Source organism: Dipodomys merriami, unplaced genomic scaffold (genome assembly GCF_024711535.1).
Source record: "Dipodomys merriami isolate MVZ:Mamm:240054 unplaced genomic scaffold, mDipMer1.0.p SCAF_11, whole genome shotgun sequence".
Lineage (NCBI taxonomy): Eukaryota > Metazoa > Chordata > Mammalia > Rodentia > Heteromyidae > Dipodomys > Dipodomys merriami.
The window spans coordinates 93,954-109,373 of record NW_027202382.1 but is presented as its reverse complement, the minus strand read 5'-3'; the positions used below and the strand labels follow the sequence as shown (position 1 = coordinate 109,373).

Genomic DNA, 15,420 nt, shown 5'->3' with positions numbered 1-15,420 from the left:
GAAAAGCCAAGCAAGAGAGAAAGGCCTTGAGTTCAAGCCCCAGTACCAACATTTAAAAAAAAAGTTTAAAAATGAAAGATTCTTCCACATGGACTACAAGTAGCAGAAGGAATCTCCTTTGTCATGTATTTATATAGAAAAGGGTCTATACTAAATTGTTAATTTGCCCGTCTTACATTCCTGAGACAAATTGTATTTAATCATTGTCTGAAAACTTTTTTATGTCAATCACCTCTCAAAGAGATAGTAGCCAGGGTCCTTCAACACTTGAGTCTTTTCAGAGGACACTACATATCCCAATAGTAACAGAGCCTAAAACACCCCTTTTTTTCTCCCTCACTCCCTTCTCCCTCCTTCCTTCCTTCCCTTCTTCTTCTTTTCTTCCTCATCCTCCTCCCCCCCACACACACACATATAACCATTTTGTTTTTCCCCTCAGGTCAAAATAAAGTTTGACATTCCAAACTATAAATTTATATAAAATGAATTTTTAAAAACTTAATGAAAAAGGTTTAACTCTATTCCACAAATTTAGTAAGCCAATCCCAGGCAGTAATAATGTAAATGCACAAAGACACATAACTGAAGAATACTATTAAATAATATTAAATTTTAAGGGCCATTAAGAGATACAGAAGATGAGGAGCATGGTTCATGGGTTCATGTAATGCAGTGGTCGCCTAGCTATCATGAGTCCCTGGGTTCAATCCCTCGTTCCATCAGAGTGGGGGAAAGAGGGAGAAAGAAAGAGACAAAGAGATTGAGAAAGTAATGTATAAAGTAGCAAAATAATGCTCATAACATAAATACTACTTACAAGTCTAAAATGTAAGTCATCAATTTTTATTAAAACCTCAGAATAGAATATTTACTAGTCCATTCATTTTGAGCATGTCCTACCAAATCAGAAACCTATCTTAAAACAAACCTAATAGGACATCTGAAGCAAAACTATTATCAAGAAACATTAACTTCACTACAAAGTATAACAATCAAATCTATTTTCAAAATATTATCTAATGCTAGCAATCTTTATTATTATATAAAAAGTAAGCCCCCAAAGTATAGGGGAAAATATATACACTTGACTATTTTCAACCACAAGTTCTTTAGAGAATAAAACATTCTTTAAGTAAAACCTCCAGAGAACTAAAATTCCCTTTTCAATATTAGGTCTCTCCAAGAGCTGTAACTAAATATTACTGCATGGCAGAAAACAAATCTCAAGAAATGAGGGACTTAAGAAAATTTCATCGAAGAAAGCACAAATAATAATGCCAACTTGACAATGAAAGTGCTCTTGCTTCAAGAAAAGTAATTATCAAAATTCACAGCATTGTCCAAAAGACCCAACTGAGCCTCAATGTGTTTTTAATATGCATAATCATTGAAAAGCTTAAACTATTTTGTAAATTACTAGATCATAATTCAATTCAGAGATTTTTGAGACTAAAATTTCAATTTTCAATCAAAACATTTTTAATTTTTTGTGCTAGCAGGCACCAGGGCTTGAACTCAAGGCCTGCATACTATCCCTGGGTTTTTTTTGCCTGTCTGGCTCTACCACTTGAGCCATACCTCCACTTTTGGCTTTTAGGTAGTTAATTGGAGATAAGAATCTCACAGAAGGGGCTGGGAAGGTGGCTCAGTGGTAGAGCACTTGCCTTGCATGCATGAGGCCCTGGGTTCGATTCCTCAGCACCACATAAGCAAAAAAGAAAAAAGCCGGAAGTGGCGCTATGGCTCAAGTGGTAGAGCACTAGCCTTGAGCTGAAGAGCTGAGGGACAGCACCCAGGTCCAGAGGTCAGGCCCCATGACCAGACACCAAAAAAAAAGAAAAAAAAGAATCTCACAGAATTTCTTGTCCAGGTTGGTTTCAAACCACCATCATCAGATCTCAGCCTCCTGAGTAGCTAGGATTACAGGTGTGTGCCACTGGTGCACAGGTAATCTAAACCTAAGGTCAAATTCTGTCAAGTTTCATATTTGCTCTTTGTTCACATGTTCATGTAAATATGAAATTAATTTATTAAATCCTTAAGTGCTTCCTGTTAAAATTCTACTAATTCTATGACATTAAAATAATCGTATGCAATGAATACACTGATCTTTTAAGTCCAGACATTGAATAAGAATTTGATTACAATTAAAGACAATTTGGGATTTACATATTTATCAAATGCCTCAAAAGTCTTTAAACTGTACCCAATTTGGGTTTTCCAAAAGTATGTTCTACATTTATATCTCTTAAAACAACGAAGAAATAATTTCCCAACCTCTTTACTAACAATTATGTATTGTGGGCTAGATAAATTCTAAATACCTTTTTAGATCTACCAAGACTTAACACTTTCTGATGTCTGTATCTTATTAATAACACCTGATCTCAGTAGAAAATTCATGAACAAAGTGGCTTTAATATTCTCTTTTGAGGCCTGGAGGTTTGGCTTAGTTGGTAGAGCACTACCCAATGAGTGAAGGCAGCAGGTACTGAGTTCTAAGTCCCAGCTTGAACCTAAAAGAAGGAAGAACAGAAATACTCTCTTCCAATGCAACAGATATAATAAAGACCAATATTTAAACAATGGTTTTGAAAACAAGAAACAGGTTAAGTTAGAAAACAAGCTGTGAGCATAAAGAACAAGAAATTTGCCGGGTGCCAGTGGCTCATGCCTGTAATCCTAGCTACTCAGGAGGCTGAGATCTGAGGATCACAATTCAAAGCCAGCCTAGGCAGGAAAGTCTGTGAGACTCTTTATCTCCAATAAACCACCAGAAAACGGGAAGTGGCACTGTGGCTCAAGTGGTAGAGTGCTTACCTTGAGCTGAAGAGCTGAGGAACAGGGCTCAGGCCCAGAATTCAAGCCCCACAACCAACAAAAAAAAAAAAAAAAAAAACGAGAAATTTTACCAGAAAGTGAAAACCACAGCTATTTTATATAAAATATCAAAACTATTACATTTAAAAGAAATACAACTGGGGGCTGGGAAGTTGGCTCAGTGGTAGAGAGCTTGCCTTGCATGCCTGAGGCCCTGGATTTGATTCCTCAGCACCACATAAGAAAAAAGAAAAAAGCCGGAAGTGGCACTGTGGCTCAAGTGGTAGAGCGCTAGCCTTGAGCTGAAGAGCTGAGGGACAGCACCCAGGCCCAGAGTTCAGGCCCCACAACCGGACCGCCCCCCCCCAAAAAAAAAGAAAGAAAGAAATACAACTGTACAAAAAGTATACTAGATTACATAGGATCGTGAGATGTCATTAAAACAAAAAATTATATTAAGTGAAGTAAGCAAGGCCCAAAGAAACATTAGGTCCCATGGCTTCCCTTATTTACAATAACTAATATAAGTCAAGGACAAGCAGAAAAGTCAAAAGCTATGTACATATGACCAGACAAGATGATGTTAAGTGAAATGAACCACAAGATAGGAACCCAACTTGTTTTTTCTTTCTATTTTTTTTGTTTTGATTTTTTTGTTTGTTTGGGTTTTTTTGGAGGTGGGGGTCGGTCGTGGGGCATAAACTCTGGGCCTGGGCACTGTCCCTCAGCTCTTCAGCTCAAGGCTAGCACTCTACCACTTGAGCCACAGCACCACTTCTGGCTTTTTCTGCTTATGTGGTGCTGAGGAATGGAACCCAGGGCCTCATGCATGCAAGTCAAGCACTCTATCACTTCCCAGCCCTTTGCTATTGTTTTTAATGTATCTCAAATGTACTATGTGATTTTTTTTTTTTGTTTCTCTTGTATGTTCTTCCCCCATGGTATAACCCCTGTTTTTACTGTATTTGATCCTGGTGCCCTGCATCTTATATATACATTTTTCTGATTTGGGGAGGGGAAGGGAAATAACAAAATGCTGAAACAAGGATATAGGATAACCCATTGTAACAATGAGATGTACAAGACACTATGTAGAAAATGAACTTTACAACTTGGGTGTGGGGGGTTGGGGAGGTGGGGGAGAAGGGATGATAGGGGAAAAACAAAGGAGGAGGTAACAAGGCCCGATAGGAAATGTACTCATTACCTTACTCGTGTAACTGTAACCCCTCTGTACACGATTTTTACAATTTAAAAAAAAAACATAAAAAGTACTAAACTAGAAAGAGCCAACAAAATGAACTTTACAACTTGGGGGGAGGTGAACTGGGGGGGAAGGAAAGTGGAAAAAAAGTGAGGGAGGAGATAACAATGTTCAACAAGAAATGTACTCATTACCTTATTTATGTAACTGTAACCCTTCTGGAACATCACCCTTACAATAAAATAAAATAATTTTTAAAATAAAGATAGCCAACAGATTGGGAAAAGATCTCCAACCAGCTATACACCCAACACAGGCCTAATATCCAAAATATGCAAGGTGCTCAAGAAATCACCCCAAAAAAACTAATAAACCAATCAATAAATAGGCAAAGGTGCTAAAGAGACTTCTCTGACTAGAATGGCTAATACACACAAGAGGAAAAGCTCAATCAAAACAACACTAAGATTCCATCTCACCCCAGTTAAATTAGCCAACATTGAAAATTTGAACAATAACAAATGCTGGTGGGGATGTAGGGAAAAAGAAACCCTATTGCATTGTTGGTAGAAATATAAAGTAGTAAAACCATTCTGAATGGTGGTTTGGAGATACCTCAAAAAATTAAACAAAGACTACGATCCAGTCATACCACTCTTGGCCATCTTCACAGAACATCACAAGTCAGAATATGGTGAAGATACTTGCACATTTATGTTCATTACTGCACTACTCATAATAGCGAAGTTATGGAAACAATCCAGATGCTCTACAACAGATTGTGATTTTAAAAAATGTGTTGCATATACACAATGAATTTGGTCATCCACTAGAAAGAATAACATTGTATCATTTTCAAGGAAATGGATGATCTAACACAAATCATGTTAAGTGAGGTAAACCAAGGTCAGAGAGACAAATAGCACATTTTCTTCTCATATGTGAAAGCAAGATCTAAAATATAACTCTGGCCTAATTTCCAAGCTACTAGGTATAATAATGTCTAGCAAGCAAATAGACAAAATCCAGTACTCATCTACACAACCATAACATACTTTTCTCTACCACTAATCCATTTCTTGAATAAGAAGTAAGACATAGAGCATGTCAGCACCAGTGGTTCATGCCTTTAATCTTGACTACTAAAGGAACTCAAATCTGGCTCAAATGGTAAAGTACTGGCAGAGCAAACAAGCCAAACAAAGCAATCACAAAGACATAAGATCAAACCTCAGTACCATTAAAAAAAAAAAAAAAAAAAAAAAGGAAAGGGCTAGGAAAGTGGCTCAGTGGTAGAGTGTTTGCCTCGCATGCATGAGGTCCTGTGTTCAATTCCTCAGCACCACATAAACAGAAAAAGCCGAAAGTGGCGCTGTGGCTCAAGTGGTAGAGCACTAGCCTTGAGCTGAAGAGCTGAGGGACAGTGCCCAGGCCCAGAGTTCAAGCCCCACAACCCACAAAAAAAAAAAAAAAAAAAAAGACAGGAAAAAGCTATGTGCTAAGGATGCAGAAAGCCCTAGATTTAATCTCTACTGGTTACTTAAAAAAAAAAAAAAATACAGTAGGACAGTCCATTAACTTTAAGGTAAAATATAATGAATACACACTAGAAAATACTATACAGAGACTTAGATTTCTGAAACTCCATAATCAAATTATTCAAACTACAACTGATCCACAGAGCAAAGAAGGCTATCAAACACATTGAATCACATACAAAATAACTTGAGATGAATAGAGACTACATATAATTTTAGACCATTTGAAAATGCTGAAGACTTTTAATTTAACCCCTCAATACCTTTCTATCTAGGCAGCAATGGTTTGGCCATTAATTCTTAGTATACTCCAGAGTCTCTACATTTTTGAGAAGGCAAAGTAATAATCATTTTCCTCAATAACTGAAATCACTAAGATTTATTGGGCATAACTAAAAGGGAAATGGCCAACTCTCTGAAGACTATAGACAGAAGGAGAGAACAAGATGCATGCCCTCTCTGTTAGGATCCCTGCAAACTGCAGAGTAGTGTGTTCTGAATCAACCAAATACTTGCTGAGTTAAGAACTACAGTAAAATCTGCGAATATAAAATGAATTATAACGACACCATTAAAAACTTTTAAATGGGCCAGGCACCGGTGGCTCATACCTGCAATCCTAGGTACTCAGGAGGCTTAGATCTGAGGGTCATGATTCAAAGCCAGTATGAGCAGGAAAAGCCAGGAAACTCTTATCCCCAATTAACCATCAGAGAACCAGAAGTGGTGCTGTGGCTTAAGTGGTAGAGCACTCGCCTTGAGCTGACAGAGCTGAGGGACAGCGCCCAGTCCCAGGGTTCAAGCCCCATGACCAACAAAAAAAAAAAAAAACTTTTAAAGGGGACCTACGCTTCTTTGGGCCTGGCTTTCTTCACTTAGTATAATTTTTCAAAGTCTTTCCATTTCCAAATAAATGGGGCAGTGTCATTCTTTCTGATGGAGGCATAGAATTCCATTGTGTATATACACCACATTTTCTTGATCCATTCATCTACTGAGGGGCATCTAAGTTGGTTCCATATAGGAAGTGGGATAGGTTGGGGAGGTGGGGAGAGAAGGGATGATAGGGGAAAAACAAAGGAAGGGGTAACAATGCTCAAGAGGAAATGTACTCATTACCTTACTCATGTAACTGTAACCCCTCTGTACAGTATCTTTACCAAAAAAAATTTTTTAAAAAGAAAAAAACTTATAAATGGGAAAGAAAGGAGAAAGATGGGTTAATAAAGAGCAATAGAAAGTAAATTTGAGCCGGGCGCCGGTGGCTCAAGCCTGTAATCCTAGCTACTCAGGAGGCTGAGATCTGAGGATCGCGGTTCAAAGCCAGCCCGGGCAGGAGAGACCGTGAGACTCCTATCGCCAATAAACAACTAGAAAACCGGAAGTGGCGCTGTAGCTCAAGTGGTAGAGCACTTGCCTTGAGCTGAAGAGCTGAGGGACAAGCGCCCAGGCCCAGAGTTCAAGCCCCACAACCGCCAAAAAAAAAAAAAAAAAAGAAAAAGAAAGTAAATTTGATCAGAGTACTAGAGGATGGATGGATAGACAGACAGATAGAATACAATGAAATACCTTTGTACAAATCATTTATGTTAATAAGAAACCAGAAAATAAAATAAATTAAGTTAATCTTAGTGCATTCATAATCTCTTGGAAGAGACTATATACATCTGATTTTGGTATTTTGATAAAAATGTTTAGTTGAATATAAAGAAACAAAGCAGGAGAAGGGTATTATAACATTAAGTAGACTAATTGTGTAAGGAAAAGTGGAACTTTGGAAGGCTTTACAGATTGCAAAATCTCATAGCTGGACATTATAGGATATATAGAAGTTTATTAATAGAAAACAAAAAAGGAACATTTAAGTAAACATAAGTTAAAATTTCATAGGCCAAACATATGTAAGATATAAAAATATGTGTTTTAAAAGCCCAGAGTAATCTGATATGACTCAATTGAGACAGCTAAAAGTAAAAAGTAAAAGAAGCAGTTAACATGCAAAAGGAAAGGGAAAAGGAGCTTAGATGTTATGTATTGAAAATACAGGAGATACTGATATTTTTAAATAAAGAGCAGTTGACAAGAACAGATCAATATTTTATAAATTAAAATATGATCATGTGAAATCTAGATTATTAGAGAATTGAGACAGAAGGATCAGATACAAAATAGCTAAAAAAGGAAACTTCCAAAATTATCAGATCTATAGATTATAAACCCTGATTCCCTTCCACTTAGGTAATATTGTTTTATGTACTTTAAAAAAGAAAAGAGTATGTATTTTAAATACTCTATAAGGGAGGACATTTACTAATTAAATTCATTTCCCTACTTATTCCAAATCAGAGAAGTTTTACTATGTACATCTTTGACTTAATCTGCATTTCCAGTCTTGAAATCTTGTACCAATGTCACTAAAATTACTTCCACACTGTTATCTCAGGATATGTTGCAAGGGGGGAAAATAAACTTGCTACACATTAAATATGACCCAATAAAGTAACTGCCATAGGGTTTTCATTTTTATTCTTACCATTACAAGTTCTTCCTGTAATTCACTGCAACTTTTTTCATTATACTGGAGTCTCTTTGAAAGGTCCATAATTACTTTCTTCTGTTCCTCAATCTCTTCATTTAGTTTCGTGTTTTGGGAGAAATACTCTCTTTCTAATCTGAAAAGTTAAAGTGTCATATCAGATTTTTCAACTATTACTATATATTTTTAAAACAAGTGGCTGATGTATATCATGATTGCATGCCAAAATTTATTTTAAATCCCACTTTTCCTTTTTTTAATTAAAAGAATTATACTTTCTTAAATGGCAGACTTTAAAGAAATAATACTTCCCCTTGGATAGCAGGTATTTGTACTATGTCCAATGTTACAGGCAAAACAGATTTGGGTACTGTTGATGTAATCATTGTTTTTGACAAACAAAACCCATTCACCACAGATTAGTTCAGAAACTCCCTCTGGGCTAAGTAAATCCTAAAAAAATGATTAAGATTAAGAAACCATTTTTAGGAGCTGGGAAGGTGGCTCAGTGGTAGAGCACTTGCCTTGCAGGCCTGAGGCCCTGTGTTCGATTCCTCAGCACCACATAAGCAAAAAGAAAAAGCCGGAAGTGGCGCTGTGGCTCAAGTGGTAGAACCCTAGCCTTGAGCTGAAGAGCTGAGGGACAGCGCCCAGGCCCAGAGTTCAGGCCCCACGACTGGGCCCAAAAATAAAAAAAAAGAAACCATTTTTAAATTAATGTACAACAATATCAATGGAACAAATATTTTATTCCTGAAAGTCTACTCAAGTATTAATGTGGTAGAATAGAAATCCAAAAGGAAGAATAATCAAAACATATTAGTGTTAACTTTAAAGACAAATGAATTTCTTTTTTTTTATAAGTTTTTATTGTGAAAAATACTATACAGAGGGGTTACAGTTACATGAGCAAGTTAATGAGTACATTTCTTATCAAGCATTATTGCCTCCTCCTTTGTTTTTACAAATGAATTTCTTTTCAAAATAATCGCCTTCCTATTTCAATGTTGCTCAGACTGGTATTAAACTGTGTTTAGATTCTTGTGTAGACATATGATGAAAGACAACCTATCAATATCATAGCTTAAAATTTACTGAGATAGGGCTGGGAAGGTGGCTCAGTGGTAGAGCGCTTGCCTTGCATGCCTGAGGCCCTAGGTTCAATTCCTCAGCACGACATACACATAAAGAAAAAAGCCGGAAGTGGCACTGTGGCTCAAGTGGTAGAGCGCTGACCTTGAGCTGAAGAGCTGAGGGACAGCACCCAGGCCCAGAGTTCAGGCCCCACAACTGGACCCAAAAAAAAAAAAATTTACTGAGATAATGCACCAAATGTATAACTTAACTCAAATAATGTTGCCAGTATTTTAACTTGCAGTCTTCCTACTAACTATGGTAGACTAATTCTCTTTTATTTTTAGCCTGTAATATAGAACAGAAGATGATTTGGTATAACCAAATCCACGGTCCAGCTATAATCAATTCTTTTTTTTTTTTTTTTTTGGTCAGACATGGGGCTTGAACTCTGGGCTTGGGCGCTTGTCCCTCAGCTCTTCAGTTCAAGGTGAGCGCTTGAGACACAGCACCACTTCCAGTCCAGCTATAATGAAATAAGGACCTATTTTTTCAAGATCACCTGACTTCACGTGAACAGTCACCATTTCTTTCTTCGGGGGGTGGGGGGGAAGGGGCAATACAAACAATTCTAGGGCAAACTAATTCTTTCATGTATTTTCTTTTGGATAAAGATACTCCAAGGTAAAGTGGCTGGCTTTAAGATGAGCATATTTACAAGGAATAGATGTTACAAGGATATTACACTTAATATAACTGCCAGAAAGTAAAACAAAATAGTAAAAATTAATCAAAGTAAAAGTAATAAAAATCAGCCCAAGAGTCCCAATATACAAAATAATGGAAGTTTCCAAGGAAACATTTCAAAAAACATCAACAAAGCCCACTCACACCTGTAATCCTAGCTACTCAGGAGGCTGAGATCTGAGCATCATGGTTCAAACCAGCCTGGGCAGGAAAGTCTGGTGAGGCTCTTATCTACAATAAACCACTAGGAAGCCGGAAGTGGCGCTGTGGCTCAAGTGGTACAGAGTTCACCTTGAGCTGAAGAGCTGAGGGACAGCACCCAAGCCCAGAGTTCAAGCCCCATGACCGACCAAAAAAAGAAAGAAAGGAAGAAAGGAAGGAAGGAAGGAAGGAAGGAAGGAAGGAAGGAAGGAAGGAAGGAAGGAAGGAAGGAAGGAAGGATTTCCCTGAAATGAAATAACTGAATCTCTTAAATTGAAAGAAGATAATAAACAATTCATGCTGGACACATTACCATGAAATTTCATATACTAAGAACAAAGAATATATTTATAGTGCCCTTAAAGTACAAAAATACATAAATACTATTATTTCATCATATATTATAAGGTAAGATTAGGAAAATATTTGCTTATGATTTCAGACTGGATGGATACTGTTAAACTTCCAGAGGATATTAGGAATCACGTGCCACTGACCACCTTCTTGCTGTTAGCAGCTACCCTAAGACCCTGTGGTCTCTCTCACAGTCATTTTTCACAACTGTAAGGCCACTACCTTTAAGTTACAAAGCCAGAATCAACTTCTGACACCCCACTTTCCTGCTTGGATAGCCCTCCCACTAAAGGACAAGCTTATTTCCCAAATCAACAAAAACGAACAGCTTTAACTACTAGCAAAGTTCTGGCAGCATTTACTTTACAAGCTCATTATTACCAATTGCTTTCTCAGGTCTTCATAATAAATAAGGTAATATTCTACCTTAACATTTCATAATCCCAAAATTATACATTAAAGGTATGATTTACCTTAAAGATCTAAAATCTGACCAAATCTCTTTTTGGAAAACATTAACCAAAACTTAGAATTTCTTTGAAAAATTTATCTTTGAGAGTTTGTGACTCTAAAAATCATTTAAAGTATTTTAAGTAAGATTCTGAAAAGCAGGAGTACAGGTAGAAAATGAAATAACATCCCTCAAGCCATAGCATTCCTTCTAAAATTACACATAATAGAAATGTAAGTAATTTTCAGTTTATATACAAGGAAAGAAATTATGAAACGAGATGACTTAGGATGGGAGAAAACAAATGTCTAGGAAACTATTAAATGACTAATAGGCTTTCATTATTACTTAATTTTTGTTTATTATTTCACTTATAGCATAATCACACAGAAATTAAAAAAAAATAGATAAGGGCTCAAGTGGTAGACCACCTGCCTACCTGCCTCACAAATTCAAGAACCTGAGTTCAAACCCCAATACTACAAAAAAGAAAAAGATTGATGAGGTCAGAGCCCTCATGATCCAATCATATTACCAGCAGGGACCAAACTTCCAAAACACGAACCTTTTGAGGGACACTTCATATCTAAACCATAACGAAGACATTATGTTAAGGCATTAAAGATTAGTACTGCTTGGGCTGGGAATGTGGCTTAGTGGTAGAGTGCTTGTCTAGCATGCATGAAGCCTTGGGTTTGATTTCTCGGTACCATATATACAGAAAATGCCAGAAGTGGCACTGTGCTCAAACGATAAGAGTGCTAGCCTTGAGCAAAAGAAGGCTCTGAGTTCAAGCCCCAGGACTGGCCAAAAAAAAAAAAAAAAAAGAGATTGGTACTGCTTGTTAGAATAAGTAATTAGTACTTAAAATTATCTATTGATGCTTATTATAATATAAAATTTGAGTGAAATACAATGTGTCAAAATATTAATAACAAAAAACTAAACTTAAGGAAAAACTTTGCTTTGGAGGGCTAATTAGAATAGTATATGTGTGAAATTCTTAGAAAAGGCATCTTAAAATTCCTCTAACCTTTGCATCAGTCTCTTTTTCAACATTATGACAGAGAATTATCTACCTTCTTTGATTTTTCCCATGGTAAGGAACTTATTTGTTCTCCATAGATGACTATTATTTCATTGTTAGAAAGACTGTAGTTATTAGGAGCTTAATCAGACTTCTTGGTTTCATTCCTAATCAATATGTCAAGCAAAAAAAAGAAAAGAAAAGAAACCTGCACTATAAAAGCCCTTCAAGTATATTTATAATGCAGAATAACATTTGAACACATTGAAATTTAGCAAATGTGCATATTCAAGCAGTAGTTTAAGAAGACTAAGTTTTTCAAATAACATACACAGAATATCATACTAGAAAAAGCAAGAAAATGTAATTTAAAACTGCCAGTGGCTCATGCCTGTAATCTTAGCTACTCAGGAGTCTGAGATTTGAAGATCACAGTTTGAAGCCAGCCTGGCAAGGAAAAATCCATGAGACTACATTCCAATTATTATCCAAAGGCAAGTGGTAGATCACTAGCCTTGAGCAAAATAGTTTAGGGACAGTGCCCAGGCCCTGAGTTCAAGCACAAAGACTGGCCCAAAAAATATATATAGCCGGACACCAGTGGCACACACCTGTAATCCTAGCTACTCAGGAAGCTAAAATCTGAGGATCACAGTTCTAAGCCAGCCCGGGCAGGAAAGTTTGTGAGACTCTTATGTCCAATAAACCACTCAGAAAACAAAGTGGCACTGTGGCTCAAGTGATACAGAGCTCACCTTGAGCTGAAGAGCTAAGGGACAGCACCCAAGCCCAGAGTTCAAGCCCCACGACTGACCAAAAAAAAAAAAAAGAAAGAAAGAAAGAAAAGAAAAAAAAGAAAGAAAAAAATATATATAAACATGACTTGGTCTAGAGGTGAAGCTCATTGGTAGAGCACATAGTTAGGATGTATGAGGGCTTAGACACTATCTCGAGCACCAAATCAAAACTAATGAAATTATGTATTATGGGTAAAAGCAATCACAATTAAAAAATAATAGTTTAAAATTTTTCCAACTTCAGCCAGCCATGGTTGTAATCCCAGCATACTGGAGAGATTATCTGGAGGGCTGCAGATGAGGCCAGCCCAGGGCAAAAAGTTAGTAAGACCCCCTTTGCATCAAATAAGCCAGAAGACAAACCTGTAATCATACCTACTCAGAGGCATAAGTAAAAGGATGCAAATCTAAGGCCCATTATAGGGTTAAAAGTATGAGACCCTATCTAAAAAGTAAGTAAATGAAAGAGCTGGAGATATGACTCAAGTGCTAAAGCAGATTGCACAGTAGCAAGTAGCCCTGTGTTCAGACCCAGTACCTCAACAAAAGTGTTTTAAAACTTTATTCTTTAATATACTATCTTTATTTTTCCATACCTAGAATAATTACAGCCCTATTTCAGTCGTGTTTCTCTTTAAATTATGTATAATTTATTTTATGAGTCTTTTTATTGCCACTGTAAACAGAAAATTATCTATTTGACATAAATACAAACTAAGATTAAAAATGAACACCTAACATACCAACCTATTGTCATGTAACATAGCATGGGTATTATTAATTTTATTCTCTGTGGAAAAAATGGCTTTAAATGTCTACTGAGTTGATTTCTGGAAATATGTTAAAGAATTGTAAACTTCTTAAAGGTTTTCATAGAGTTTTCGAGATTAAAAAAATCCTTTGAAATGAAGAGGATTGGAACAGTAGGTGTTCCAAAGATTCTAACTCTGCCATTTATGAGATACTGTGTCCTTATCCTCATTAAGCCTCAGTTTTCATATCTATAAAATGGAGATTTTAAAAAGTAGCTGCCTAACAGGATGTAAGATTTATGAAATTAAACTACTCAATGCTCACAAGCAGTGAGTCATACTCATGTTTATCACCACTTATACTTTTACTTATGCAGTTTAAGTTCAAATATTATTTCCCCATGTGGCCTACAAATCAAGATTTTAAAAATGAATGTATTTCATTAATAAATAGAATGCAAAATGCATTACTATATTTACCACATAGTAGATATCAGCATTACTGAATTGCTTAGATACTTCAAAATCCAAAGAGCATTTCGATATTCTCCTATAACAGGGAAGTACACTTACATTTTATGAAGTCCTTTACCTCCCATCTATCATTGACATTAATGGAAACTATATCTAAAACACAATATATTCACACTCATAAAACCACTCATATTAATTTTTGTAAGTTTACCAGAAAATACTTACAAAGCTAGTTTTGCAAAACTCTCTTGTGCATTAAGCTTTTCTCGCTCATATGCACCTTCAACTTCTTTGAATTCATTCTTGATTATTTCCAAATCAGCAACAGCTTCTGCTTGGCTGGCCTTTTCTACTTGTAATGCTCCTTCAAGGTCTCTAATCCGTAACTACAAGATGACAAAGAAAAAATTTAAAATGCTAAGAAATGGTACCCTCACAGTTAAAAATACTTTATCAACAGCAAATTGTGATTTATACACACAATTCTTTCTTTACCATATACAGAATACACAAGGAGCTCAAGAAACTAAACCCTCTAATTAATAAATGAGCAAAGGAGCTAAATTAAGATTTCAGAGAAGAATAAGAATAGCCAATAAACACATGAGCTCAACATCTCTGGCCTTAGATGAAATGTAAATAAAAACAATGAAATTCCATCTCACCTTAGTTAGAAAGACCATCATCAAGAAAACAAGCAACAGACGCTGGCACAGAAGTAGAGCAACAGGAACCCTAATATATTGTTGGTGGGGATGTAAATTGGTATAACCACTGTGGAAACTAGTTTGGAGATTGAACTACTCTTTGGAGATTCAACAACTACTCTCAGGCATTTATCCAAAAGATCACAGGATATGGTAAAGCTACTGGCTACCATGTTCATTGCTACACTATTTAGCATAGCCGAGATATGAAAAAAGCCTAGATAGGGCTGGGAAGGTGGCTCAGTGGTAGAGCGCTTGCCTTGCACGCATGAGGTCCTGGGTTCGATTCCTCAGCACCACGTAAGAAATAAGAAAAAAGCCGGAAGTGGAACTGTGGCTCAAGTGGTAGAGCGCTAGCCTTGAGCTGAAGAGCTGAGGGACAGCACCCAGGCCCAGAGTTCAGGCCCCACGACTGGACCCCAAAAAAAAGAAAAAAAGAAAAAAGCCTAGATACCCTTCAATGGACAAATAGATCAAGAAAATACGGCATATAAACAAAATGGAATTTTTACTCATCTAGTAAGAAGAATGATATAATATCATCTGCAAAGAAATGGATGAATCTGGGGGAAAAAATCTATATTTAAAGAAATGAGTCGCTGGGCGCCAATGGCTCACACCTGTAATCCTAGCTACTCAGGAGGCTGAGATCTGAGGATGGCAGTTCAAAGCCAGCCCTGGCAGGAACATCCATGAGACTCTTATCTCCAATAAACCACTAGAACACTGGGAGTGGCA

General features: G+C 36.6%; 1 protein-coding gene across 7 annotated transcripts in view; it reads right to left on the bottom strand.

The window, feature by feature from the left end:
* Positions 1-15,420, bottom strand: part of Ccdc171 (coiled-coil domain containing 171) — a 316,277-nt gene that overhangs the window by 219,840 nt on the left and 81,017 nt on the right. For all 7 annotated transcript variants that reach the window (XM_070007659.1, XM_070007650.1, XM_070007684.1 and 4 more), the window contains 2 exons: positions 14,201-14,361; positions 8,096-8,234 (listed from right to left, as the gene is read on the bottom strand). In XM_070007659.1, coding sequence (XP_069863760.1) covers positions 8,096-8,234; positions 14,201-14,361 — 300 coding nt within the window. The remainder of the gene's footprint in view (positions 1-8,095; positions 8,235-14,200; positions 14,362-15,420) is intronic.